General features: G+C 39.8%; 2 protein-coding genes across 7 annotated transcripts in view; one reads left to right on the top strand and one right to left on the bottom strand.

Moving 5' to 3' along the window:
* The window catches only part of TRAPPC3L (trafficking protein particle complex subunit 3L), a 75,367-nt gene that overhangs the window by 42,242 nt on the left and 5,986 nt on the right, over positions 1-27,139 (top strand). For all 3 annotated transcript variants that reach the window (XM_049899610.1, XM_049899593.1, XM_049899602.1), the window contains one exon: positions 1,285-1,384. In XM_049899610.1, the coding sequence (XP_049755567.1) occupies positions 1,285-1,384 (100 nt within the window). The remainder of the gene's footprint in view (positions 1-1,284; positions 1,385-27,139) is intronic.
* Positions 1,253-26,241, bottom strand: CALHM5 (calcium homeostasis modulator family member 5). Of its 4 annotated transcripts, XR_007519065.1 has the most exons (5): positions 25,609-26,241; positions 20,795-21,593; positions 19,086-19,196; positions 16,045-16,165; positions 1,253-1,332 (listed from the first exon to the last, which is right to left on the bottom strand). XR_007519065.1 is itself a non-coding variant. In XM_049899554.1 (2 exons), the coding sequence occupies exons 1-2, from the start codon at positions 26,146-26,148 to the stop codon at positions 21,204-21,206; spliced, it is 930 nt and encodes a 309-aa protein (XP_049755511.1). In that variant the 5' UTR covers positions 26,149-26,241; the 3' UTR covers positions 20,032-21,203. The 4 variants fall into 4 exon arrangements, 1 of the variants encoding a protein (XP_049755511.1); XR_007519063.1 differs by lacking the exon at positions 1,253-1,332 and having other exon boundaries at positions 14,438-16,165; XR_007519066.1 differs by lacking the exons at positions 1,253-1,332; positions 19,086-19,196 and having other exon boundaries at positions 14,438-16,165.

Here is a 27,139-nt window from a genome sequence, read left to right as displayed (position 1 = left end):
TATGAGTCGGAATCGACTCGATGGCACTGGGTTGGGTTGGGTTTGCTTATGGCACAATTCTTATTTGTACAACACGGTGGGGTCTTTATCTTGTTGAGCCTTTTCTTGCTTCGTCCAAATCCTTTCGATTGTGTACACACAGCTGTGAAATTGAAAGACCAATTTTGTGCCAGTGGATGGCAAAAGCAGTCTTAGTCCTTTTTAATTCCACCATTAAGGCCATATTTCTTCAACTATATTGAACATTCTTATTAGACAGAAACAGAGTTTTTATACACCTCTCAGAAATTTCATAGATTCTCAGTCTATCTTGTTGATGGTGTATGGTGAGCCCCCTCAGCTACATACTCAGTTGTATTATCACATTTCAATAAAATGCTTTCAGAATAGTACTTCAGGTACTACTGCATTTGCTGTGGGAAGGAAATAATATATGTTCCTTAAGACTCACAGATTCAGTTTCCCTGGAATTAAAAATGAATTTTTTGAATTTGGCTTTTTTTTTTTTTTTTAAGTAAAATTCGGAGTCCCAGTTGCTGAATGAAACCTGCTCTGGTTTAAAAAAAAAAAAATTATTTCTCTGTGTTCCTCTTCCTGTCCTCGCCAAGCCCATCCTGGACATGCCAGCCCTCCTACCACGATACTATGCTAATGGAAGTAGGAACATGTAGTAACCACACCTGTAGCAGACAGTAAGCCAGCTAGACTCTCACCCCGTTTCTGTCAGTAGTTAATGGTGAGAAAGTTGCCAATAAGAAACATTAAGCTGCAGGTACCAACCTTCTTTAATTTTAATTTACGCTGTCAAGCCTGGCCCAGTCTTGATTCTAGTAAGACTCCTCTGCTTGTAGACTAATTAATATTTCTTGGGTGTGTTGCTCTGTGCTTCTGTGGTTAGGGTCTATGGGGTAAAGAAACTCACTGCCGAACATCCATTTACTTGTCTTCTTTGCTTCAGTTTGTTACACATTTCTGCAAGTGTTAAACAGATGAATCCATTTTTAAACACTGATAAAAAACCAAACCAAACCCATTGCCATCAAGTCAATTCTGACTCCTAGAGATCCTATAGGACAAAGTAGAAATGCCCCATAGGGTTTCCAAGGAGTGGCTGGTAAATTTGAACTGCTGACCTTTTGGTGAGCAGCTGAGCTCTTAACCACTGCACCATCGGGGCTCCAAACACTGATAAAACAAAACCAAACAAAAACTTGTTGCTGACGAGTTGATTCCGATTGATAGATTTACTGATTATTCAGATGGCATTCTTTCCACTATCCACAGGGGATACGGCATTGGAACACGGCTGGTGGAAGACTTTTTGGCTCGGTCCTGTGTGAGAAGATGCCATAGTTATTCAGAAATTGCAAATATAATTGCACAGGTAAATACATTTTAGCTTTATCAGTATGATTTGAAAATCTTTGAATCTTCTTGGTTTTAGTGGTTTTTTGTTCTGATTGGATAGGTTCCATCTATATTCCTTGCTAGGTGCTGAGAGAGGGGATTCTAATCAAAAAGCATTTGATTTCAGTACAGAGATAACTGGAAGAGATAACAGTGAGCTGAAAGAGAAATACTTCCAGGCAGTTAAGCATCTATAGATTTTCTTCACCACGTGGTGTGTGTGGAAAGTATGTCTTAGACTGGGGAAAATGTTTTGAGAAAGTAAACAGAAGGAGCATGTTATTATCGTGATTTTTTTAACAGGGCAACTTGTATAGTATGCGTCTTAGTTTCCTAGCATTGCTGTAACACAGATACCACAAGTGGGTGGCTTTAATGAACAGATTTTTATTTTCTAACAGTTCAGAAGGCTACAAGTCCAAATTCAGGGCACCAGCTATAGGTGAAGCCTCTCTTTCTGCCAGCTCTGGAGAAAGATCTTTGTCTCATCTTCTATAGCCCCAGTGTTCATCCTTTCCTTGACAGTTTTTACCTGGCCTCTATCTTTCCCCCCATTTGTGCTTGCTTATCTCTGTGTCTATGCTGCCTTTTTATAACTCAGAAGTGATTAGGCTTAGGACCCTACACTGATATGGCCTCATTAACATAACAAAGAAAACCCTAAACCTTACCTTCACAGGTATAGGGGTTAGGATTCCAACATATATTTTTGGAGGGGGCACAGTTAAACCTATAACAGTGTGTATGCCCCAAGCCAGTTTTTTTAGATAATCATTTTCAGTGTGTAGAAGGAAGTAGTCTCCAGCTGTCTCAAAGGATATTGTTGTAGTCATTTCTGAACAATGTTTTCTTTCCCAAGAGAAAAATAGAGGCTTTGTAAATGCATGTAGTTTAAGTACTTTCACAGCCCTGATGCATAAGGAGCAACCTAGCATCATCCAGGACCATCTCAAATTTCTTGTATATAAGACAAAATTGGAAAATGCATCTTTAGCCAAAATTCCTTCAAGCTGCAGGCCTATTGCTATCAACCAAGTGTTCATTTGTGGGAGACCAAGAAAGTATGCATGGCTGGGAGGTATTTATGAGGCCCAGGTATGCTGCTTCTTGGTCTTCAGGACTGACCAATTAAGTCAGCCTCATTCTTCTTTTCTACTCTTAACCTTAATGTTATATATTGCCAAACTGATTCTTTACATGAATGGCTGTTTCTGTATAGTGCTTTGTGATTCTAAATGCAGTTTTATGTAGTTTTCTTCTTTTAGTCTCACTATAGCCCTATGAAATAGGCAGAGTAGGAGTTATTATTCCCATTTGGCAGGTAAGAAAATTGAGTCCCCAAAAGAATAAGATGACAATTGAACAATAATATACAGGGGAAAAATGTGCATTCAAAAACACAATCCAAATGAAATGTTTTTTCACTTAGTGTTATTATTGTTTTTATTATTTTATGACTGGTGATTCAAGTGGTTGAAATTAGAATCTATGTTTTCCTACCCTAGTGCTGTGACTTTACCATACTGTCAAGCAGGTTTTAAAAATATTTTTTCTATATTGACAAAATATAACTAAGATACTGAACCAGTAGTTTGAAAATAGAATTTTTTTCCACTAAACCAATTGTCCAAGAATATTAGCTATTTTAATGGAAAATATGTAGTTGGACTATATAAATGTAGACGGTTGTATTTTTTTGTTGCATTTCTGTCCTGTAGTTCTCTGAGGCCTTTTGACTGGTGGAGCACAGCCTTTCTGTAGTGAGGATGGTCAGATTGCTTTGAGAATGACCCACATGGATCCCCCCTCAAATCCATCCCATGGTTTTAGTGCAGATATAGAATATTAAACAAAAAATGTGTCTAGGAAAAGTCAAGCTTGAAGACCCTCATGTCAACAGACCATTGACTCATAATTTGGAGAGTTATATAATATGGAAAATAAAACCTGGCTCTTACAAATTTAAGGTTGCTTGATAGGTTTTAGGCATCTGAAGGAGAAAATAACTGCGAGGTCTGATTGGAGATTCCATCCTAAAGATCCAGTGAAAGGGGGATTTTAAATCTATTCATCTAAATATACATATATATATTTATATGTATTCTTCTAAATATGTGTGTGTGTGTTGTATGGTACATGTATTTGTCCATTTAATAATATATTCTCTTATGTTTAAAAAGAGATGATTAACAGAACACACACACACAAAAATCTGTTGAGTAAATCACTAGCAGTAGAAGCATATATAAATAAACTCCCCACTGAGAATCTGGAATTATTCGCTGACACACGTTGGAAGAATGGGCTCCTCGGAAATGTGCTAAATACTGTAAATGCCCTTGATCCGGAGAATATCGGGTGTTTGTCTAACTGAGCCCCAGTCAGAATAGTGCAGTGACATGGGAGGATTCTTCAGTTTTTTCTTACTGTCTATTCCTGGCTCTGAGTACAGACTTGTAGACTCAAAAGGAGTAGTTTAACAAGTTCAGTTTAATCAGAAAGACACAATGGAAGTAGGTTTCTCTAGTATAAAAAGAGCAGTATAAGCAATGACTTCTTAGCAGCACCATTAACCTAAAAGTAGCTGCTAACAAATATTCCATCAAAGTCCTTCCCCGATGTAGCTAAATCGATTGGAAGTCTCATGTAAAACCTTCTAGGTACCTGTTATCCTCTGCCAGGATATGTCTCATGTGCTGTTAGCCACAGGAGAAGATATATAAAGCTAAATGCAAAAGTAAATATGCCAATATGGGGTACATGTTTATGCAGGGCCTAACAGCATTTGCTCTTTGGTAGATGCTCAATAAAAATTAGCTGAAAGAAAGGAAAAGAAGAACAGAAAGGAAAACAGGAAGGGAAATGAGCCAAAGGGAAGAGGAGAGGAAGGAGGAAGAAAGAAACGTAAGTGAACTTTGGTTGAGGACCCTTGGGATGGGAGCTCTTTCTCAGCAGGAAAGAGTCCTGGGAATACTCCTCGTGCTGCCCAGCAACAAATTGAAAGGCTCCATGAGGGCTCTGTGAGTCCCTTCCAGTAGAACCTATGCATGTTAGCTGACAGTGAAGTCTTCAGTGTGGGGAAATAGAACAAGGACTCTTTCTATGCACCAGACAAAAGGAGAAAAGACTGAAAAGGAACTTAGTGAGAGTATGGATATAAAAATAATATAAAAGAAAATATTCCCCAGGATCTCCCCCATTTCAAAAGGCATATTCTGCCTTTGAAAGAGTTAAGGTTCTAAAATACTTGACCGTCAAAGAGAGCATATTTTTATCAACTTAAAAACAAGTCTATTTGATGTAAGTGAAGAGGACTTGAAGCACTTACTGATGAAGATTGGCATGGATTATACCTCAATATAATTTTATAAAGAAGCAAAAATCCCCACAACTGGACCAATAAGAAACATCGTGATAAATGGAGAAAATATCCAAGCTGTCAAATATTTCATTTTACTTGTATCCACAATCAATGTCCAGCAGTCATGAAATAAAACAATGTATTGCACTGGGCAAGTCTGCTGCAAAAGACCTCTTTAAAGTGTTAAAAAGCAAAGATACCACTTTGGGGACTGGGGTGCCCCTGATTCAAGCCATGGTATTCTCAGTTGTTTCAGATGCATGCAAAAGCTGGACAATGAATAAGGAAGACCGAAGAATAGATGAATTTGAATTATGATGTTGGCAAAGAATATTGAATATACCACGGACTACCAAAAGAACAGACAAATTTGTCTTGGAAGAAGTACAGCTAGAATGCTCCTTAGAAGCGAGACTTTATCTTACATAACTATCAGGAGGCACTAGTCCCTGGAGAAGGGTATCATGCTTGATAAAGTAGAGGGTCAGCGATAAAGATGAAGACCCTCAATGAGATGAATTGACACAGTGGCTACATTAATGGGCTCAAACATAGCAACGATTGTGAGTTTCATCCTGTTGTACACAGGGTTGCTATGAATCAGAACTGACTCAACAGCACCTAACAACAAAAATCATTTTAACTTCTCCAGCAGAATGTTCTTTTTCACGTGGGAGTGACTGACACAGATGAAGGGTCAGTCTTTAGGTATTTACTCACCCACTGTTGCTTCACTTATAATTAGCAGCTTTAATTGAAAGGCCTAGCCTTTGTCAGCATTGTCTCATTAATCCTCGTAAACTCTCCTCAGAGGAGGTAAGTGTCAAGTGTTAGTCTGCTTTATTGGGAAGTAGGGCAAGGTCAGAGAAACTGCGCCTTGAGCATACTGACATGCTGCCCACAGAGCATTGCAGGGTCAGGAATAGCAGCACCTAAAGGCTGTGAATTCTGTTTGGCATTTCTCTCAGACCATATGTTTATGCAGAACACCACAATCACCCTTTCCAAGTACTGAGCACCTACATGCTGTGACTTCCACAGAACTCAGAATCTCTGTTCTGGTTCTAGAGAAACAAAAAGGGGGAAATAGAGAAAAACAATGCAACTGAAGAAAATGGAATAGATGATAAAACCTAAGCCCCTATGGGGGCAGTAATTACTTTAAAAGCTAGTGAGTGAAACAGTGGCAGTTAGGAATAAATGTCCTGACCTACGCTCTACTTTACCCTCCTCTGCCTCTGGGAGAGAATGATCGTGTAACTTCAGTTATTAATAATATTATCCTTTCACTCGTTTTCTTCACTGTGCTTTTTCCAGAAGAGAGGTCACTTTATTACTGGCCTCTGAAAATTTTCTTTTGGTAGGTTTTCAACCCCAAATTGCGCCATCTAGTGGTTTGAAAAGAAATCTCATACCAGAGGCCAAACTTTAGCCAGCCTTATGTTTTTATTCGGCGCTGGGTTCGGTTCGGTTTCGGTTTTATGTTTTTACTGGAAACCCTGGTAGCATTGTAGTTAAGGACTACGGCTGCTAACCCAAAGGTCGGCAGTTCGAATTCACCAGGCGCTCCTTGGAAACCGTATGAGGCAGTTCTACTCTGTCCTATAGGGTCTCTATGTGTCGGAATCGACTGGATGGCAACGGGTTTGGTTTTTTCGTTATGTTTTTATTTAGAAAAGAGGTGACAGGTTAATTCTAGAGTCAACTTCCTGTAACAAAAATGTACTCATTTTTATAATATAATTTTATCATGTAAAAGTCTACATATTGTGATGGTTGCCTTGAAGTAAAACTATAAACATCAAATAAGATAAACTACTTTGCAACGATTATCTGCATTATAAAATGATATTAAAAAAACTTTAATAGTATAGAACCTTTCTTCCAAAAAGTTCCTATTATCACAACAGAAGCCTTGTGAAGTAAAAATGGTCAACTATTATTTTTTTTTTATTAGCTCCATTTTGATTTCACCATGAACATGATGGAGCCCTGGTGGCGCAGTAGTTCAGAGCTCAGCTGTTAACTAAAAGGTCAGCAGTTCGAGTCCACTAGCCACTCCTTGGAAACACTATGGGGCACTTCTACTCTGTCCTATAGGGTTGCTATGAGTCAGAATCCACTCGATGGCAATGGCTTTTTTTTTTTTTATGGACACAATAAGAAAAGCCAGCTTAGAATTTAATTCTTCTGAACCTACTCTAATGCTTTTCCCACAAATTGTTTCTTTAAAGTATAACTTTGAAGATTTTTTTCTATTATGATAATTGTTCTGAGAAAAATGTTGCTGTAAAGGCAAATGTGGAGTTTGGTGGTAGAGTTGTAATAGCTGGTATTAGCTGCAGTGATGAAGTATAAGAGAGTTTACCACTTACTTAACAGGCATATTTTTTCAGTTTATTATCGAGGCAAGTAGAAAATACAGTTGTACCCCCTCTGATCTAAGATCTAAAAAACTCCTCTAGTTACACGAAAACACATTGCATGGCTTCCAAACACAGCCATGAGAATAGTTTTATTACTGGGAGAAGCTAATTAGAGATAAACTTTATCATTTAGAGTGAGATGATTATAAAGTTTAGGCATGACTAGAAACGTTATAATGTTGCTCTTTCAAATGTAGTTTAAACCCAAGGAACTCATCCAGGTAGCAGCAGATGAGTACTAGTCTAACCACGTCCAACGTGGTGTTAAGAGAGTCCAAATCCTGCGCAGACACGTTCTGACTGTGTGAGCCTGAACAAGTCATTTAGCCTGTCTGAACCTCAGTTTCCATATTTGTCAGAAGAGAGCCTTTCAGCTATAGGTCTCCTGACATTCAGGATACCGCTTTTCCTAGCTAAAGTCTAGTCACTGAGCTGTACTCAGAAGCAGTGAAACGGGCAAAAAGCCTCCCTCAGAGCACCCACACTTCCTAGTTATGAACAGTGTTTACAACCGCTTGTCCTTGCACAAACTCTGTTCCTCAAACTTGGGAAATCTTTTATTGTCAGGTCAGTATGATCGTTATGCCAAGGGGCATAGAGGTAAGGTATTATTTTTCTGTGAACACCTCACATCATTGGTGCACAGTAAAAGGAAATTTTTAAATGGAGAAAAACACATTGTAAAAAGTCTTGCAAAACTTTAGCTTCTAATCTTGAGGTTAAAAGATTGGAATTCACTAGGTTGTACTTGCTGAGGGAATCTTAATTCTGTAAAGCAAAAATGAAATCTTTTCCTTTTAATAGTATAAACTGAAATTTTACCTTAATTAAATAATGTAAGCAATGATTTTTTGGTGAGTGACATAAAATCAATGAAATGATTGAAAGAAAATATTTATAGGAGGCAATATAAATGAGGATGCCTAACGCAGGGAAGGAACTCTAAGTGGTGAATAATGTAAGCATAAACTCTAGGGCAAAAGAATTGAGGACATAATCCAAAGAGGAATCTAAATGGCAGAGGGATTTTTTTTATTGGATGAGTTTTTTTTATTTCAGTAAAGTGGTCCATGTAAAATTAAGGCTGAGTCTACACAGAATGACTCCAGAAAATCCTACTGGCCATATTTTTTTTAATCCTGCATCTGGTCTGAATGCACAAGAGTGTCTACAGGAGAAATTCAAGCATTTGAAGCCTAAAACTCCTGAAGCATTTTAGAAGGGTAGCAGCTTTGTGGCCGTAGAATTTCTCCCTCCAATACAGATTTGTACTGAGAGGCATGGATTTGATACTTTAACAAAGATGCCTGCATCATACTTTGTTAGACATTTTCAGAGGGAGTTTCAAGGTTTGAGAGGACTATCAGTTAGGGTCCAGTCAGGAGACAGAAACCACCCAGGGAAGGTTTAATATGAAAAATTATTAAATATCTACAGGGGATTATCTACTAAAAAAGGAAAAAAAAAAAAAGGCTAAAGAATAAATTGGGCTGAGACAGAGTGCCCCAAAAAGGAACAAATTTTAAAGGAGGCCCCTCCCCAAGGCTGAAATTCAGACCTCATTGGGGAAGGTGCATTTACGGTTCACAGGATAATGGAGAAGTTCACTGGCTGCCCTGCCAGAGTTGATCCACAGTTGCTGGACTGAGAATGGTGGGCAGGAAGTCATGGGTCACAACTGGCAAACAGGAAACCTCTACGAGGTATAAGGCGGCTGTGGTTACAGACAGGGAACCCTAGGTCTGTGAGTGAGCACCGCTGGGTATTCTGTGCTCTACTGATCACTGTTCGCAGAGCTCGCGCAAACGAAGCAAAGGCATGCTAGAACCAGAAAGAGAAAAGCTCCTTCCTCCCACAGTGTTCCTCCAGTACCTTCTACAGCAGAGGAGAAATGTTTGCAAGATTGAGCTCCAGTATCACAAGCAGGGCAGTAGAGGGTGGATTTGGAGCTGAGAGTCAATAAACTGCCAAGCAGCACAGAGGGCATGAGCCATTGTGATTATTACACTTCTATGGCCATTTTTTATTTTGATGGCCTCATGTTTCACCCTATCCCACCTGCTTGCCCACACGGGAACTATTCTTGCCTCTAAGTGCAACTCTAACTGGCTAGTAGAGGCATATGGGGCCAGCGAAGCCACATTCTTTCCTGCCCAGGGTGGTGTCAACTTTCTGCAGTTGAAGACACAAAATAGACCAAACAGCGCAATTTTCAATGAGCAAACATTTCTCCTGAAATAAGGACTTTCATCTATTAAGTGTTGCAAAAATTATTAGATAAATACTTAAGAGCCACTGCCTGCTTTTTTCCTAGAAATTACTTCCTTAACTCCTATAAGCGAATCTGTGTTCTCTCTCAATCTCTCTCATGACCGTTAAATCTACTCTCTCTATTTGATTGTTAGAAGTGCTATTAAATGACATATGACCAGGAACCTTAGGATACCACTGGCTGTTAACTTGGACTATCTTCCATGCAAGTCCAGGGAAGTAATATTCAAGGCACAATGGCAGATTGGCACTTAAGATACTGTCCAGTGAAAGGTGTAGTGGGAGCTAGGTCATAGACTGAAAGCCTAAGTGAGGGTCTCAAAGACTTTAAATCAACTGAGTCCACTTTCTGAAATGTCCATAGGTCTCACTCTGCCAAAGTGTAAAAGTTGGTTTGCATTGTATGAGGCAGAAGTTTTAATGTTGAGATAATTAAGTGAAAATGACAGAACAACCTTGAGAAGATAAGGGAACTCAACGATTAACCTTACTTAAAATATTACAAAACTAAAACTACATAAGTCTGATTTTCAGTTTAATGTTATAATCAGCCTGTGAAATACACTTTTATTGTGTTTTGTGCCTGTTTATCTTCCAAGAATTTGCTTTTGACTGGCTTCTTTTGTGTCTATCCATTCTCTATCTAACTAGAGCAAAAGCGTTTAACAGAGCAGAAATAGCACAGAGTTTTCCCAGGCTACAGTAAGACACATGAGCTTTGTTTAACTTGATGCTTTATTATATTATCCACTGAAGTTCCCTTTCGTTTCTGGGAATTTTCTTCCCTATCTAGTTTATAAGCTTTTCAAAGAAAGGGGTAATTTCAAGCATTTTTAGGATTTGGCCCACTGTGCCATGGCAAACCGGCATATTGTAGACACTTATTAAATATTGTTGACGTGAATTTAGAAAACATCGGAAGATCTTTTCACACATATGTGCATTTCTGTGCAGAGGAGGGCCGTAGTCTACATTCATCTCTAAACCTTGGTGGTGTAGTGGTTAAGTGCTACTGCTGCTAACCAAAAAGTCGGCAGTTTGAATTCAGCAGGCGCTCCTTGGAAGCTATCGGGAAGTTCTACTTGGTCCTATTGGGTTGCTATGAGTCAGAATTGACTGGACAGCAGCCAGTTTGGTTTATTTGGTTTTACCCCTTCCTTCCGCACCCTAGTCTCCACCACCTGCCAAAGAGGGGCCAGAGAGGCCCCCTTATGATGACTATATTGAAAATACAGTACTCCAAAAAATATCTGATTGCCCACAACAAGTCCACAATAACAAGATCTGAACTGGAATAGAATTCTGCACACAAAAATAGCTGTTTCTTCTTAAATAATAGATAGTGAACTCATCTTGATAATTTTATTGAAATTTTTTTCCCACTGTCTGTTTATATGAATACAGAAAGTTTCAGGAGAAGAGAAAGATTTATCCCTGCTACTCTAAGGTCAATTGTGATTACAAAATGCAAGCATTAAATAGATAATGAAGTCATTAGATAATACATTTTACAGTAATGTAGTACATTTCCATTTACTGTAGAAAATGTTTCAAATGTATTCTAAAATCCATCATGGAGCCAAATTGCATTTAGATAGACTCCTTTAGGTTGCCAGCATTGGGGTTATGTCAGGTCATAGGGGTTTACAGTAAGCATATTCTGGGACGCAAGAACAACTGGACCTCATAGAAAAACAGAAATTGGAAAATCATTTAGTATGTCTTGTTGCCTCAGCAGCAGGCATTTGTGGTTCCCTCTTTGGTCCTCAGCCATTTTGGTGACAACTGTTCTCTGCTTATTTTGTTCTTGCAAGTACTTACTAATATCTTTCTATTCTTTTTCTTCTTTCCACCTCAGTGCCTCTCTGCTCATTCACGGTTTTTCCTGCCTCATGGCTTTTATTTACTGCTTTTTCTCCAGATATCCTTTGTCTTATCAGTCACCCAAACTGTGAATTTCTATGTGCGTTTCATGTTCAAAATCTTACCAAGAAAGGCTCTAACCTGTCCAGTCAACCACTCTCCCCTCAGTTGGATAGAGCTTTCACGGAGAACAGGAGAGTAATTAGCAAAAACTTTGTTCTTCCTGTCTGGGAAATCAGTAACAGTAATTTATGAATCTTACATGGTTAATGTGCTCAGCACTAACCAAAAGGCTGGAGGATCAAGTCCATCCAGAAGCTCCTCAGAATAAAAGCCTGGTCATCTGCTTCTAAAACATCAGCCATTGGAAACCTTATGGAGCACAGTCCTACTTTGACACACATGGGGTTGCCATGAGTTGGAATCAACTCAATGGCAACTGTTGTTTTGTTTTGTCTTTTTACTTTACCTACGAACCCTCTGCTTAGTTTATGTATATCACCTATTTCACCCACATAAGGCAGCCAACAGTTGTGACTCTGTTACAAAAATCCCCCAATCCTAAAATATTTTGGCTATCTTGCCACTGTATCATACTAGAATAAAATGGATGTTTGAGAATTTAGGCATTATTGTATGTGTCCCCTCCAAAACAAAACATAATTGAAGAGGGACAGAGGCATTGGAATGGTCCAGAGTTCTCAGAGTCTAGGTTGGGCTGGGGATCCAGGCGTTGCTTACCGGGCATCTCAGGGAGTGGAACTCAAGGGGAGAAACCAGATGAAAGGCGTGGTATTAACGGAAAGGGTCTGTCAGATGTGCAGAACGCAGCTGCACAATCAGCACGGTGGAAACTGGGTGGAGACTAGATCAGAGAGAGCAGTTTTCAGCGCAGTAGCAGCCAGGGGAGACGCCAAGGGCTGAAGCCCCAGCTGTGTCTCATTCTCAGTGTTTTCCTAGGACACTACCTCAACCACACAATGGAAGCCAATCAGATTAAGCCTACATATAACATCTTTCTTCACTATTACTATTTTTCAAAGCCTAACTCACAAATTAGTGGCGGGGGGGAGGGGGGCGGGCGGCAGGGGAGCGTCTCTTGCATTGCTTTACTTTTTTCCAACATGGTATTAAAATAAGTGGGAGCCCTTGGTAAACGGGTTGAATTCCGACGAAGTCACAGTACAACACAGCACAGCATTCCAGAGAAGGCTGGCATCACAGTTAGTTGAATGTCAGGCCATGTTCATAGATAGAAGCACTGCTAAACAGAGAGGAAGGGCGTGGAGAAAATTAAAAAAAAAAAAAAAGTAAAAAAACTCTCAATATTTGAAAAATGAGAAATACTGAAAGCAAAACCAATTTGTAAAATGTTTTGAGACTTGTTACCATTTGGGCCAAAAACATGCAGACTGATTATTAAAAATGAGAAGTTTATCTAAACAAACATAATCATCCAGGCTTGATTCTCCCCACTGAGTAGGCAAGAACTGCTTTATATAAACACCCACACACTTGATTCATTCTCCTTCATACTTCTGGGAGGGGCAAAAGAGGAAAAGTGTAGAAAATTTTCTTTTGCAGAAGAGTGTGTGTATGCACAGGAACAAGGTCTGTGGATTTTGCAAACTAGTTGGATCTTACCCAGAAGACCATATTGGCTACTTATGGCAGAGTTCCAATATAAAGAAAAGGCACCTGGAGGGCAATTACCCTTAAACTTTTATTGCTACCATATTCGTGTAACATTGTTTTTTCCTTTAGTCACAGAGAAGTATCTCTTAAGGCTCAATTCTCAGTCAGTCCTGTAAGTCACTAGGATAACTTAGCACTGCCTCTTGCCTTATTTACGAATGTCCATCTTCCACTTCTGTTTGTGATCAATACTTTCAGGAAATCTGGCTTTATCTAGGTGTCTTATCTCCTTGGTACTGTTATCAAAGAGGCTCCAGAGAGAACTTTTTACTCTTCCAGATATCTCAGTGCTTGAAAACCTAGGGTGCCCTAAATTTCCACTGGAGATTCTTAGTTTTATTGCTATTGCTTAATTTATTTGGCTGGAACTCATGAGAGGCTTATGAAACAAATCTCAGTGTGTGGATTAAAAATAGCAGTAGCTTTGGAAGCATTTCATTAATATAACTTTACAATGAAGTTTTTTTACAGGTAGATGAAAACCATGGAGTAAATACTCTAGGAAACAAAGCCCTTAAGGCTACAGCAATAACCTATCTGGTCTAAGGATCCAGAGACCCGCTGGGAAGGTCAACCAAACTCTGGGTCAGTCCTGCTTGGTGTGATTCTTAGCTTATGGCAGAGTCTAAGACTAACAGAGGTTCAGACTTGCCCTGAGCTTTCAGTGATGCTCTAGGACAGTGGTTTTCAATGCTAGCCTCCTTAGAAACACCCGGGAAGCTTTCCAAAAACTCCTGATGCCCAGGCTCTACCCTTGGCCAATTAAATTATTCTGCCTTGGAATAAGGCCCACCAAGCATTGGAACTACTTAGAGTAGCCTTAGGTTGAGAAAAAGAAAGTCTCCTTTGAGAATAAATAACAAGTCTGCCCTCACAGGGATTGAGGACAGAACTCACACTCCTTGTGTGGCCCCAATTCAATAAATGGTTCTGGACATGTTGGGAAAAAAAAAATAGATTTTTAATGTAAAGGAAAAAAAATAATAATAATACTTCTACAGAAAAAGTAATAGACTATTTTTGTGAGTGCAGGTAACAAAATAATTAATATAAAAAAATAAATATTAAATAGCATTGACTATATAAGAAAAAAAAAGTAAATTTTACTGCTTTAAAATTAAGAACTTGTCTGTTTACCAAAGGGTATCCTAGAGAAAGTAAAAGGGCAAGCCACAAACTTGAAGAAGATATTTGCAATAGGTAACTGACAAAGGACATGCCAGAATTCTTAAAAATCAATAAGGAAATTTGAATACCCAGGAGAAAAGACTGGCAAAAGACTTGGACAGACAATGAAAAACATTTCAGAAGAAAAACAAATGACAATAAAATGTGAAAAAATGACTAACTTTATTAGTACTAAGGAAATAAAAAAAAAAAATTATACCTTTTAAAAATCACAATGATACTCCATATTGTTCCCAAAAATTTTAAATTAATATTTTTTTTTAATTTAAACAGTTGAACGAAAATTAAAAAGTTGGAGAATTTAACAGTTGGTGAGTATGTAGAGCAATAGGAACACTTCTCCACTGCTAGTAGAAGGGTAATTTTGAAACAACAGTTTTAAAGACAATTTGGTGCTATGTAATAAATTTGCAGATACATATACCCTACGCTGCAGCAATTCTGCTCACTCCTGGATACATACCCTAGAACAGGGCTTCTCAAATTTGAAGGTACATGCCAATCAATTTGTGATGTTATTAAAATGTAGATTATGATTCAGTAGATCTGGGGAGGGGCGCAAGATTCTGAATTTCTTCTGGAAATTTCTGTGCCTTCCCCAGTACAGGCTGTACTATGCTTTAGAGCAGGGCTTCCCAAAGTGTGGTCCCTGTAGCAGCATCACCTGAGAACCTGTTAGAAATGCAAATTATTTTGTCTCAATCCAGACCTGATGAATCAGATACTTTGGGGGTGGGGCACAGCAATCTAGAATTTAACAAGTCTTCCAGGTGATTCTGATACAAGCTACAGTTTGAGAACCTCTGCTCTAAAACAAAAACCAAACCCGTTGCCCACAAGTCGATTCTGACTCATAGAGCCCATAAAGGACAGAGCAGAACTGCCCCATGGGGTTTCCAAGGAGTGCCTGGTGAGTTCAAACTGCTGACCTTTTGGTTAGCAGCCATAACTCTTAACCACTACACCACCAAGTTTTCTACCTCTGTTCTAGTGAGTCTCAAATTTTAAGGTGCATAAGAATCACCTGAGATCTTGCTAAACTGCAGACTTGATTCAGTAGGTTTGGGATGGGATTTGAGAGTCTTTATGTCTAACAAGTTCTCAGGTGATACTGACGGTCTGAAGGCAACATTTTGAGGAGTCAGACTAGAAGACCTGTTTGTTTCTGACTTACTCAGGGCTAATCTATCTTTTACTCCCACTCAACTTTTTCTTAAGTATTAATAACCAATGATAACTTCATGTGCTAGTCCTCCCAGTAATATGTTTAATTAAAGAATTTAATCCACAGCAATGTGTTCCTTTTAAACAAAATTTAAGCAAAAATAATTAAGAGTAGAATTTCAGCTTTTGGTGGAGCTATTTGGGAGAGGTACCTATTCAGCATCTATCAAATCATGCCTCAGAGGATATATTACCAAAAAAACTGAGGAAAAAAAATGAGGAAAATCGCATGCGCAGAAAGAATCTTTCCATAAATCTATGTATAAATCCAATTTGCCTCTAGTTTTTCTCTTTTTGTAAATTCTGATTTTCATCTGTTGGTGTCCGAGTTACCTATTGCTGCATATTGCCACAAAATTTAGTGGCTTAAAACAACTTTTTATTATACTCATGGTTTTCTGGGTCAGGAGTTTGGACAAGCTATGGTGGGGACAGCTCTACAATGTCTGCATCCTCAGTTGGGGTGGCTCAAATGTCTAGAGATGGGCGGGAGGGCTTGACTAGGGCCGTAGGTCTGCGTCTTTGTTCCGGTTGGTAGTTGGGTTCCCCGGTTCTTCTCTATGTCATGTATGATGGGACTGGAATGCTCAAAATGGCTCCTTAACTTACATGTCTGGAACAACTGGAGCTTGCTGGGCCTTGCTCTCTTTCTCCACTTCGCTAGCTTGGGCCTCTTCACAGCACTGCAGTGTCAGGGTAGTTGTGCTTCTTATAGGATGGCTTACTCCTCCTGTATTTAGCATGGCAAGAAACCAAGGCATAAATTGCAACACTTCTTATAATCCAGCTTTACTTCTGCTACATTCTGTGGGCTCATTAGGGCCAGATTCAAGGGGAGAATAAGACTCTACCTCTCATTTGGATCCTTTGAGCTATCTTTAATTTACCACTATTAGATTTTATTGAAGTGAGACACAGATGCACCACCAAAGATGTACTGAAGATAGTTTAGATAGAAAAATTTTTTTTTTTTTTTTTTTAGCTAGAGCCAATATAAATGCATAAAACAGAAGCTAGCTAGCTGTAAAAGCTCCTTTGAAAGCTCATACCACCTCAAGAGAAGCCATCGTTAGCATCTCTTTGTAACTCTGCATTCAGTGACATCACATCGATGGCTTAAAATTACACCGTTAAAATTGGAAAACACTTCAAATAAGGGGTTCCTGCTCCCACCCCAGGGGCCAGTTGTTAACCATTTATCACACCCCACTGTTTGAAATCCAAATAATGTATCAAACACTGCAACTTCACACCCACTACCATCCACACTCCCACTAACTTGCCATATAAAACTAGTAGTTGTCCATTATGGCTACACATTAGAATCACTTTTAAAAGTCTGATGTTCAGGCCTCACCTCAGAACAATTATATCAGAATCTCTGGGGGGTATGGGGAGATGAGTGGGTCCAGGCATTAGGACTTTTAAAGCTCTTCATGTGATTCCTATGTGCAGCCAGTGTTGAGAGCCACTGACAAACGCAGATACTTTGCAACCAATCTCTCACGTGGAAGTCTTTGATTTTTCTTAATGATTTGGGAATATCAAGAGAGGTCTAAGTACTACCTACAAAGAAAGCTGCATATCCCCTGGCTTGTACAACAGAGAAAAAAGAAAGATATTAGAAAATAAGATATTTGCCTTAGAGAATTCAGAACCACTAAAGTAGAATAAGGAGCCTTGGTGGTACAGTGATTAACAGCTCAACTCCTAACCAAATCTACCAGTTGCTCCTTGGAAACCCCATGGGGCAGTTCTACTCTGTCCTATAGGGTGGCTATGAGTTGGAATCCAAATGGGTTTGGTTTTTTGTTTTTAAAGTAGAATAAATCTTTGAAATACCTAATGAGAAAAAGTGTCAGCTTTCTGCTATCCAGTGATTTTTGTGTCTTTTAACCCGTTTTTTATAGCAAACCAGTGAATCATCAGGCTTTGAAATGCCTAATTTCAATGAATAATTTCATCCTTTTCTTATTAAACGTATACTTTTTCAATGGTACTTCAAAGTCTCAAGTAGGAAACCATACACATTTCTGAAACATTATTTTGGGCACACATATGTTTTGCAATGTATTGCTTAAAGGTACATTACATAGACTTATGTAATCATATGTCAACCATGTCTTATTTTTGTAATCTTTGTTGAATAACTTTTTTTACCTTTTTACATTAAATATGAATAAGCTGAACGTGTCCTAAAACTATTGAGTTCACTTATTGAGCCTCAACAAAAAAAGTGTGAACTACACAGAAAAAAAGAGCCATATATATTTGCACACATTTTAATCATGGGATAAATTTGACTAAAAATCCCAGTGCTGTCAAGGTGATTCCGACTCCTAGCGACCCTATAGGACAGAGTAGAACTGCCCTATAGAGTTTCCAAGGAGGACCTGGCAGATTTGAACTGCCAACCCTTTGGTTAGCAGCCGTAGCACTTAATCACTACACCACCGTTATATGCCATCAAATTTTTGTATAATCTATATATTCCTTGTATGGGAAAGCATCAGGTTTTTTCAAAGAACGTTCTCCAACTGTTTCCTTGTATGTAACAGAATGGTATGGTAGGGAGATTAGCAACACCCACGTTTGGCTCTTTGGAGTCAGGGAATTAGAAACTAAGAAAGGGAGGCAGCCTGGTATGCTTCAGTTCCAGACCACTAAAGAGGACTGTTGTAGCAGTCATTTGTGGGGCCTTTTTGGTGCCCTCTCCAGATCTCTGATTTCAGGGTACCCACCTTCCAGTTGGAAACCCTGCTGGCGTAGTAGTTAAGAGTTGAACTGCTAACAAAGAGGTTGGCAGTTCAAACCCACCAGGCGCTCCTTGGAAAACCTATGGGTTAGTTCTACGCTGTCCTGCAGGGTTGCTATGAGTCAGAATTGACTCAACAGCAACGGATTTATCCCCCAGTTGCTGTGGTATAACATTCTCTGGAGGATTTCTCTTGGGTCACTGGAGGTTCCTCATCAGCATTGCCTGGGAAATACCCTCCTCTGCCTGGTCCTTGGATGGTGCAAATGGTTAAGCAATACCAGCTGAAAGGTTGGAGGTTCAAACCTACCCAGAGGTACCTGGGGAGACAGGCCTGGAAATCTGCTTCTGAACGTTCACAGTCTTGAAAACCCTGTGGAGCAATTCTACTCTGCATACATGGGGTCACCCTGAGTTGGAATCGACTTGATGTCAACTAACTATAACAGCCCTGGGACAACTCATAGCCAACAGCTGACATCCCAGAGATTCCTGTGGGATCAGGCTAAAACATTACCTGAAACCAGTTCTTTTCTTGTATATCTGGATTACTGGTTTCTCTTGAGAGGTTTATGTTCACTTCCAGTTGATTTTCTGTCTCATACTCTGCTTCTAGAGAATCCAATCCAGACACAACTGCCCATACTTCTAAATTCTCCTCTACTAAAACTGGCTTATTCCTCTGCCTCTGGATACTGGCTTAAATCAAGAACAGACGCCTATTCCTACCCCCATTCTGCAAAGATGTCCATGGGCCATGTCAAGTTTCTTGGACTAGTTTTAATCCTGAGTGAAGTACTTACTATCCTGAAGGAAATCACCACTAGGAGTCAGGATGTGAACCTGTTGAGGTACCTTGCTCCAGAGAGGGAAGAAGAACTCTTTTGCCACTCACCAGGCAACAGTGAAGAGTGCTCTGAGCTGTGGCTTGTTACTAGAGAGCTTGGATGTTCTTGAATGGGGCTGCCATTGCCATGAGTGTAAATTTTCCAACTGTAGAAAGTCCCTGGGTAGCAAAATACATCCAGAATTGACTACCAAATCCTCAGCTGCTTACTAATCCTGTATAACTGCTGTTTCAGTTTCTCACCCACCCCAAGAGATGCAGTGGGCAGTGGCCCATTCCCACATACCCTCTCCCAGCTCAGCAGCAGTTAAGGCATGATAGCTCTGAATCAAAAAGAGTTAAATGGGAACATCTGTCTTTGGTGACTTCTGTCTCCCTTCATACTGATACTTCTACCCCTTTTTATGCTTGTCCTGTCCTTGCTTTACACACACACACACACATGCACACACACACACACACACACACACACACATCTGACCCTGCACCTCCAAGTTCCCAAAGCTATGTTCTGGGTCTTACACCTGCAGGGTCTTGCCCTCAGTTTGCAATTATGTTTTGTGGTAATTAAGAGTTAATCTCTGGGCTTCTCAAACAGGACAAGGATTCCGGGTAATAAAAAGTATGAACCACAGCATAACACATAGTGCCTCTTCCTTAAGCATCAGTACCATTCAGAGATTTGCAAAGAATTAAATATGTTATATATATATAAATATATATACACACACACATTAAAAATATACATATATATGTGTGTTGTGTGTGTGTGTGTGTATATATATATATGTGGAGCACTGGTGGTGCAGTGGTTAAGAGCTCTACTGCTAACCAAAAGGTTGGCAGCTCGAATCGACCAACCACTCCTTGGAAACCCTACGGGGGCAGTTCTATTCTGTCCTATAGGGTGCTATGAGAATTGATTCAACAGCAACTGGTTTTGGTTTTTTGGAATATATATATATATATTTATATATATATATGAACATATACATGTATAAACCCATTTTTAGTATATATATAAATATATGTAAAATCTGCTGCCGTCAAATCAATTCTGACTCATAACGACCCTATAGTGCAGAGTAGAACTGCCCCATACAGTTTCAAAGGAGCGACTGGTAGATTCAAACCAACAAGCTTTTGGTTAGCAGCTGAGCTCTTAACCACTGTGCCACCAGGAGTCCATATATATATGGATATATTACATAGAAGAATACAAAAATTTGTCTTATTTCTGGCAAACTTGAAACTGTAAAAACATTTTGCACCAGCACTGCTTTGGACAGTATACTCTGACCTCCACTTAGGCCCAACTTACCATTAGATATAGGAGGCACCGTGGTGTGCCTAGGGCCCACGATACTATTAGGGGCCCACAAAAGTGTTTTAAATTGACAACTAATGAACTTTTAGGTTGGAGAAAATGTTTTAATATATAATATTAATATATTCATCTTTATATCAATGTGGTCATAAATGTATATTTTTTTAATGTAGAAGGGGCCCACAAAGGTAAGAGTCCCTAGGGCCAAAGAAGGTCACAATGTGGCCCTGCCTGCAGTGGCATATTTTCAGAATACTGGGAAAACAAGTTAAAAGTTCTAAATTTTAGACATCGTCTCCTTTAAATTGGCTATTTTTGAGAACTGAGATCTTCAGATTCCGAGGGAATGAATTTCAAATGGTAGAATTTCATACATTCTTCAAAAGACAGTAGGATAGATATGCAGGACAAGGACCCCTGATAGTCACACCTGAGATCCTGCTGTGTACTGTGTAGGGCAGTCTAAGTTAAGAGTGCCTCCCTCACTCATGAGACACTGCTTCTGCCCCCAGGTGCCATGCCAATATTTGCAGAGGGTGGCAGATCCTCTTGCATGTGTCTGAGAACTTGAAATCTTAGAACTTGAAGGGACCTTAGGGGCCACTGAGCCAAAACCCCAACCAATAATGCCAGAGGACTTTTGTCACCATCCTTTACACCAGTCATTCAGCCTCAGCTTGAGCCCATCTGACTCTGTTTGGGTGCTTCAAAGCTGCTTCCTTTGTGTCATTGTCTTGTAAAGAAACGCTAAATGGATGAAAATACAGATATACAGGTCACTGTTGATGCAGTAGGAGGATCTTAGATGAGTATACTCTGAGTCAGTGATGGAGGATGAGCTACATTTTGTGGGTGGTATCCACAAGCACCATTGTTGTCTCGTTTTCCTCAGGGCTGAGATCCAGACCACCCTCCACCATCCTGTGGAGGGTGCTGTAGTGTTGCTGGCTTTGATGGAAAGAATGCAGCTCTGAAGCAGCCTCCCAGGCCGCAAAGGAGGGCAAGGGGAAGGCCTCTGGCCTCTTGTTTTCAAAAAAGCACTTCAGGTTCCTCTCACTCAGCTTGTTGGCATAGTCCAGGAACATATTTTCCAGCTTCTCCTTCTCCTTTTGTGCGTATGTCTTCCAGAAACTCAGCTGAAGGTGGCTAACTTGAGATCGGCAGCGGGCATAACAAGTGGTGACCAGGGAGAAGAAAGATGCAGAACAGATCAGGCACCATCCTAGAATCTTAGGAAGAGAGAAATATTGAGAGCATGTAAAAGCAAAGCTGCTTTTCAGAGGTCTGAGGTAGTGTTATCAGGAAGTGTATGCTAAATGAACTACATAGCCATTGCCATACCTCATTTGAAATCATTCATCTTATTTTTTAAACAAAATTTTCAACTGTCACAATAAAGTTAAAGCTTGCCTAGTCTCTATTCTCCTACCCACTATTGTTGCTATTCAAGGAAATAACCAGAAGGCAGGCAAAAGAAGAATATAGATTATCCCAGAATTGGATGAACCAACCCCTCAAATAGTATTAACTATTAGAGGAAAGAATTCTATGTTTGAGTAAATGTGGTCATTTGGGTAAATGACCAGTTCCTTAATCCAATGTTTTTAGGCATTGATGAACGCATATACCTGGCTAGGTAACCAGTTTTTCTGACATTACTTTGTTTAAATGTATTACATTTAAATGGATTTTACTTGAGAGAAATATCATTATTCGTTATCAGCGGTAAATAGAACCAGCCATAATACATTAAGGAAACTGAAGTTATAAGAAATTAAAGCCTGCTTAGAAGCTGGAAAATAAATTAAGGTCATTCTAAATCTTCAGGATTATTATCTTTCTGAATTTTGGTAATTGGAAAAAAAACAAACTTCCCTCAAAATACAAACTGATTCAACTGTCGTTGTTTTGTTTTTTTGTGTGTTGCGTTTACTAAATTATAAAACCAGAAGGCTAGATACTTCAATTTATCCTTGAAATATTTTTTGTTCCAATTATTTTTTTCATAACTGGAGTTAATTTCATGTTTGGACAACAAACAAATCTCCTTCAAAATGTCTCTTGACATTTTAATTAAATGATCTTAGTATTTCTCTGCAGATAGGCCAATTTGAAAATTGAAACAGTAATATTCAAATGAACCAGTTTCTTCAGAACGTAACAGAACCACAAATAAGCTCCAATGCTTTAGGTCAGTAGTTCCCAACCCCTGGCTCAGAACAGGGAGTATTGTGAAGGGTCTGAGACTCTATACAGGTGCCATGATTGTCTGTACTAGCAGAATAATAAGCTCTTGATTCCCACTGAAAACAATCAAAACCAGTTGCCATTGAGTCGATTTCAACTCATGGCAACCACGTGTGTTTTAAAGTGGAACTGCGCTCCATGGGGTTTTCAATGCCCTTGTTTCAGAAGTAGATCACCAAGCCTTTTGTCCCAGGTACATCTGGGTGGATTCAAACCACCAACATTTCGGTTAGTAGCCAAACGATACCAGCTTTCGCTTTACTATGGTGATCTCTGTGCCTCAGTTTCCTCTATTATAAAAAAGGGGTCACCTATTTCTGATGGTAGTTATGGGGTTTAATGAGATGATATGTATGGAGTGCATAGGGCAGTGTGGACACATATGCACATGCAGTAGCTGCTGGCAGTTATAACACACTGTTACTTTTCAAATGTATATACAGTAAAACCTGCAAAAGCTGAAACTTGTATAAGGTGGAAACTTGTCAGAAAAGGAAAACTCAAATATTTTCCACTAAAAGGAGTGATAGAAAAGTGGTAAGACCGTGTACCCTATCAAAGACGGAAAACTTGAGAGATCCAAAAAGCAAAGCAGTCCTGTTGAGTTCTGCCTCTCATAGGTTTCATTGTGTATTTATGTAAAAGCATTACTGAGCTCAGAGTATCTTTCTGTTATTAAAACTAATGAATAAGGCACAACTGCAGTTAAGTGAAAGTTTTCATATTTATTTACCTTGAATCTCCAGGGGCTGGCTCCCTCAGATCTTCCTCTTTTCTTCATCCTCTGCCTTCCTCTTTCCCCACAACCAGGTATCTCACCTCAGTATTTGAATCAGTTCTGCCTGAGTCACAGACTACTTGATCAGCTTCAGACCCCTCTCCCACTGCATGAACTTAGCATTGACTTTCCCTTGCCTGGATGCTGAGCCTCCTTGTTGTTCTTCAGTTCTTAGTTCCTCAAGTCTAACTAGAGCATGGTGCGTGCCCCTACCCAAATCCTCAATGGTGTCCAATTCCGCTTGAGTCTCCTTGCCTAACCTCTCCTAGTTATCTCATCGATTTGGAATACCTACCATGGACCAAGAACTTCGTGCCCACTATCTCTAAACATTCCAACAACTCTGCAAGGTAGGTTTTATTACCTGCAAATAGGAGCTCTGGTGGCACAGTGGTTAAGAGCTTGGCTGCTAACCAAAAGGTCAGCAGTTCAAATCCACCAGCTGCTCCTTGGAAATCCTGTGGGGCAGTTCTACTCTGTCCTATAGGATCACTATGAGTAGGAATTAACTCCATGGCAACTAGTTTTTTATGAGAAAACTGGGGCTCAGAGAGGTCAAATGACTAGCTCTAGGTCAGTATTTAAACTCAAGACTAGCCAACTTTAAGGCCAAGTTTTTTCCACTACTCTACCCTAACTTCCTTAAGAATGGAGAAGTCACCCAGCTGGATTTCTTGTTTCTCCATTCCACCGATGGATAAATGGATGAATGTACTTTTCCCACCCCCACCTCTACCACCCACATACCCAGCTGTTGGCCTGGACTGTACATGGCCTCCTGCCTATCTGAATCTCTGTGGTCAGCACCTGCTGTTGGTACAGCTCCCCTTGTCTACATACCTCATCTACCCTCCCCACTGGAGTCAGCCCCAGGCTCTGCCTCTTCTCATTCTACTGAAAAGTAAACAGGTAAGTGTGCCCAGGTAAGCTATGACAGGATGTACATGATTTCCTTATGCCAGCGTTTAGAGAAGAACCGCTCATACAGCGATAAGTGCTTGAACCTGGTACTAACTGAATGGAGCCTGGTTCCTGAGGGCATCAGTCATAAATCATTTATTGTGTCATAGCATTCCTAATTAATACCTTCCTACAACAAAAGATGAAAGACATTTGGGAGCCTGGCATGTTTTATCTAAGACGTGTTTTATGCATTAAACAAAAGATTTTGCTTTGGAGTATATTTTGACTTATCAGCTTATGAAAATAGTAAGACTAGACTGATAACGAGCTTTGGAATGTATGGTCTTAAAAGTAAAATTTGCCTTGATGTGTTATAAAGGCAAATCTTTGCTGAAAAAACTGAAATTATACTATCTTCAGTGCATTTACTTTGAAACAAATAGCATTTCTGATAAATCCTGGGTCTGTTTGTCTGCTCTTATTGCTTGTTTTGGTTTTGGGAATGCAATCCTACTACTCACAGATAGGCAGTCAGGCTTTTCCTGAGGCCAGGGCAAGGCTGCACATCTGGATTTGTTCTCATGCACTTGGAGGAATGACAAGCTATTTCCCTGCGTCATTTGGGTAAAGCTATTATTTCCTTCTGTTAAATAATACAATGCCCCAAACCCTGAGCACCAAAAGTAATATAAGAACTTCTTTAGCTGTACAGCACAAGAGTATAAGACATAATCTCTCTGGAGAATACAGTCACTTTTCACTGAAGGCTATTTAAAGACTGCTGAGTCCTACTTTATATGGTAAATTCTCAGTCTTGACAATGTTTACATAGGGAGGGCAATTGCCAGAAATCGTTCGAGGAAATCTCTACACTGATTATACTACAAGCAACTTTAAAAAGTATTAGCTCATTTGATTCAGCTAAATTATAATAGGCAGTTTGAAAGTAATTGAGAGGAGGCAGTAATTTCTAATTGCAGCTTTGCCATTAACACCCAGTTTGTAATTTAGTGCCCTGCATTATTTACAAAGTCAACCCAGAGAGATTGTTTTAAAGTACTTAAGTATTTACGTATGCATAACCCAAAGGATATTTCCTTTTTGGAAATGGAAAATGCATGGTCCAGTCAGCAATTTCATCATGCTATCCAACTTCTAAAAAGCTTTTCCAGAGATTGTCTTAATGCTGCATTATGCTCTAATTTCCATTTAGCTTCAAAATGTTCTGGCAAGGCTCTGATTCAATCCTGGCTGAAAGGAGCACAGAGAGAATGCTTCCAGCTCATGCTGGGAAAGGCGAATTTGTGCCGTCTTACCTGAGACTGGGCTTGAAGTGACAGTTTCAGTTCTTCATTGTCAGTGGGTGTCATGCTGGTCTTGCCACAAGATATTTTGTGAAGTTCTTCCCAACACTCTTTGGGCTTGCCCTTGCAAATCAGGTCCAGGAGTCTGGAACTCTTTGTCCCGCTCATGGCACATTCATAAAAAGTCCCGTTGAGCAAAGCCACTGAAAGCCACATCATTGGAGCCACCAGTGAACTCAGAGTGATCTGGCCGAGGACACAGAAGAAGCGGCAGCTGTGGCCCCTGGGGAAGATCTTCCTGGGGTTCACACAGCAGCCTGTGAACAGTCTCCACGACCTGTTGTTCAGAAAGAATCCCAGGATTAGTAACACCCAAGCAGGACCAAAGAGGAAAACGAGCCCATAGACTGTGTTCTCAGTGCTGCAGGGGCACTTAAAAGCCACGAGGGAGAAGAGCCGCTCCCCTCCCACGGTCAGCAGAGCCATGAAGCTATACCCTATAGCAGTTTTCTGGTTAAGGAGGAATTTTAAAACCCCCTGAAAAGCATCCATGTTGGAAGTCCACAAAGAGAGAAAATGTCCTTGTTTATGGGCACAGCAGCTGTGGCAGCAGCCGAGGGTGGAGCTAGCTCTTTCTTCATAGAAACAACAGTCCTCCTTCTCAGACAGAATTCCGCCAGATAAGGAAACAATGTCATCTGCTAGGAATGAGTATTTCCCAACCATGTCCAGAGAATGCCTCCTACTGGTGGACACTGGGTCGTGAAACTGCTGCCTACACACCGACAAAAAGAGTAAATTCAAATTACACAGCATCCAATTTTATATTATTTCCAGGCACTTTGGATAGAGAATTAGAAAGAAATACTCAGACGAATAACAGTCTTGGAATTTTCCAGCTGAAGGAATCAACATTAGCAGAAATGGGTACCAGCCAATTGACTGGGGGCCAAGTCGAATCTCCAAGCCTAGAGTTTCATGATGGTTTTTTTTCTCTTGCTAGTTGACTTAAGGTTTGGAAGACAGGAATTTGTTATATAGCCTTTTAAACTGCCTAGGGTTAGAGGCTTGAACTAAATTTTAGGATTTGGGGTTTTTGAAATTTATATGGAAAAGTATTAGGGAGGGTTTGAGTTTTGAAGGAAAGACAAAAGGAGACGGTGCCTCATTATTTCTTTCCTAGGCTATCACAGTAACCTGTTGATTGGCATCTCTGCCTTTGAATTCACCACCCACCTTAACCCTCAACCCTAAATCTGTCCTCCATGCCAATACCAAGGAGATTCTTCTAAAACAAAAACCCAAATCGGCTTTAGCTTGAAACACATTAGGGGCTCCCCACTGCTTCCAGGATGATAGATCTCATTCACCTTCCCCTAAACCTCATCATAAGGACTTGTCATGGTATTTCTCATGCCTTCTTCTCTTTGCCTAGAATGCCTCCTCCCCATCCATCTGACAAACTCTCACTCAATTTCATGAATATAGTACAAGTTTCTTTCTCTGTGAATATTTCCCAGAATTTCTCCCAAATACATTCCTA

The sequence above is a fragment of the Elephas maximus genome, chromosome 1 (assembly GCF_024166365.1).
Source record: "Elephas maximus indicus isolate mEleMax1 chromosome 1, mEleMax1 primary haplotype, whole genome shotgun sequence".
In the NCBI taxonomy this organism is placed as follows: Eukaryota; Metazoa; Chordata; class Mammalia; order Proboscidea; family Elephantidae; genus Elephas; species Elephas maximus.
This window is presented reverse-complemented; position numbering and strand designations above follow the sequence as displayed.

What these genes read in the sequence shown, in the direction of transcription:
- CALHM5 (XM_049899554.1), bottom strand. Translation starts at nt 26,148, where the DNA reads ATGGATGCTTTTCAGGGGGTTTTAAAATTCCTCCTTAACCAGAAAACT. An exon ending in CACTTCAAGCCCAGTCTCAG is followed by an intron (nt 21,594 to 25,608) that starts GTAAGACGGCAC and finishes TCTCTTCCTAAG; the next exon opens with ATTCTAGGATGGTGCCTGAT.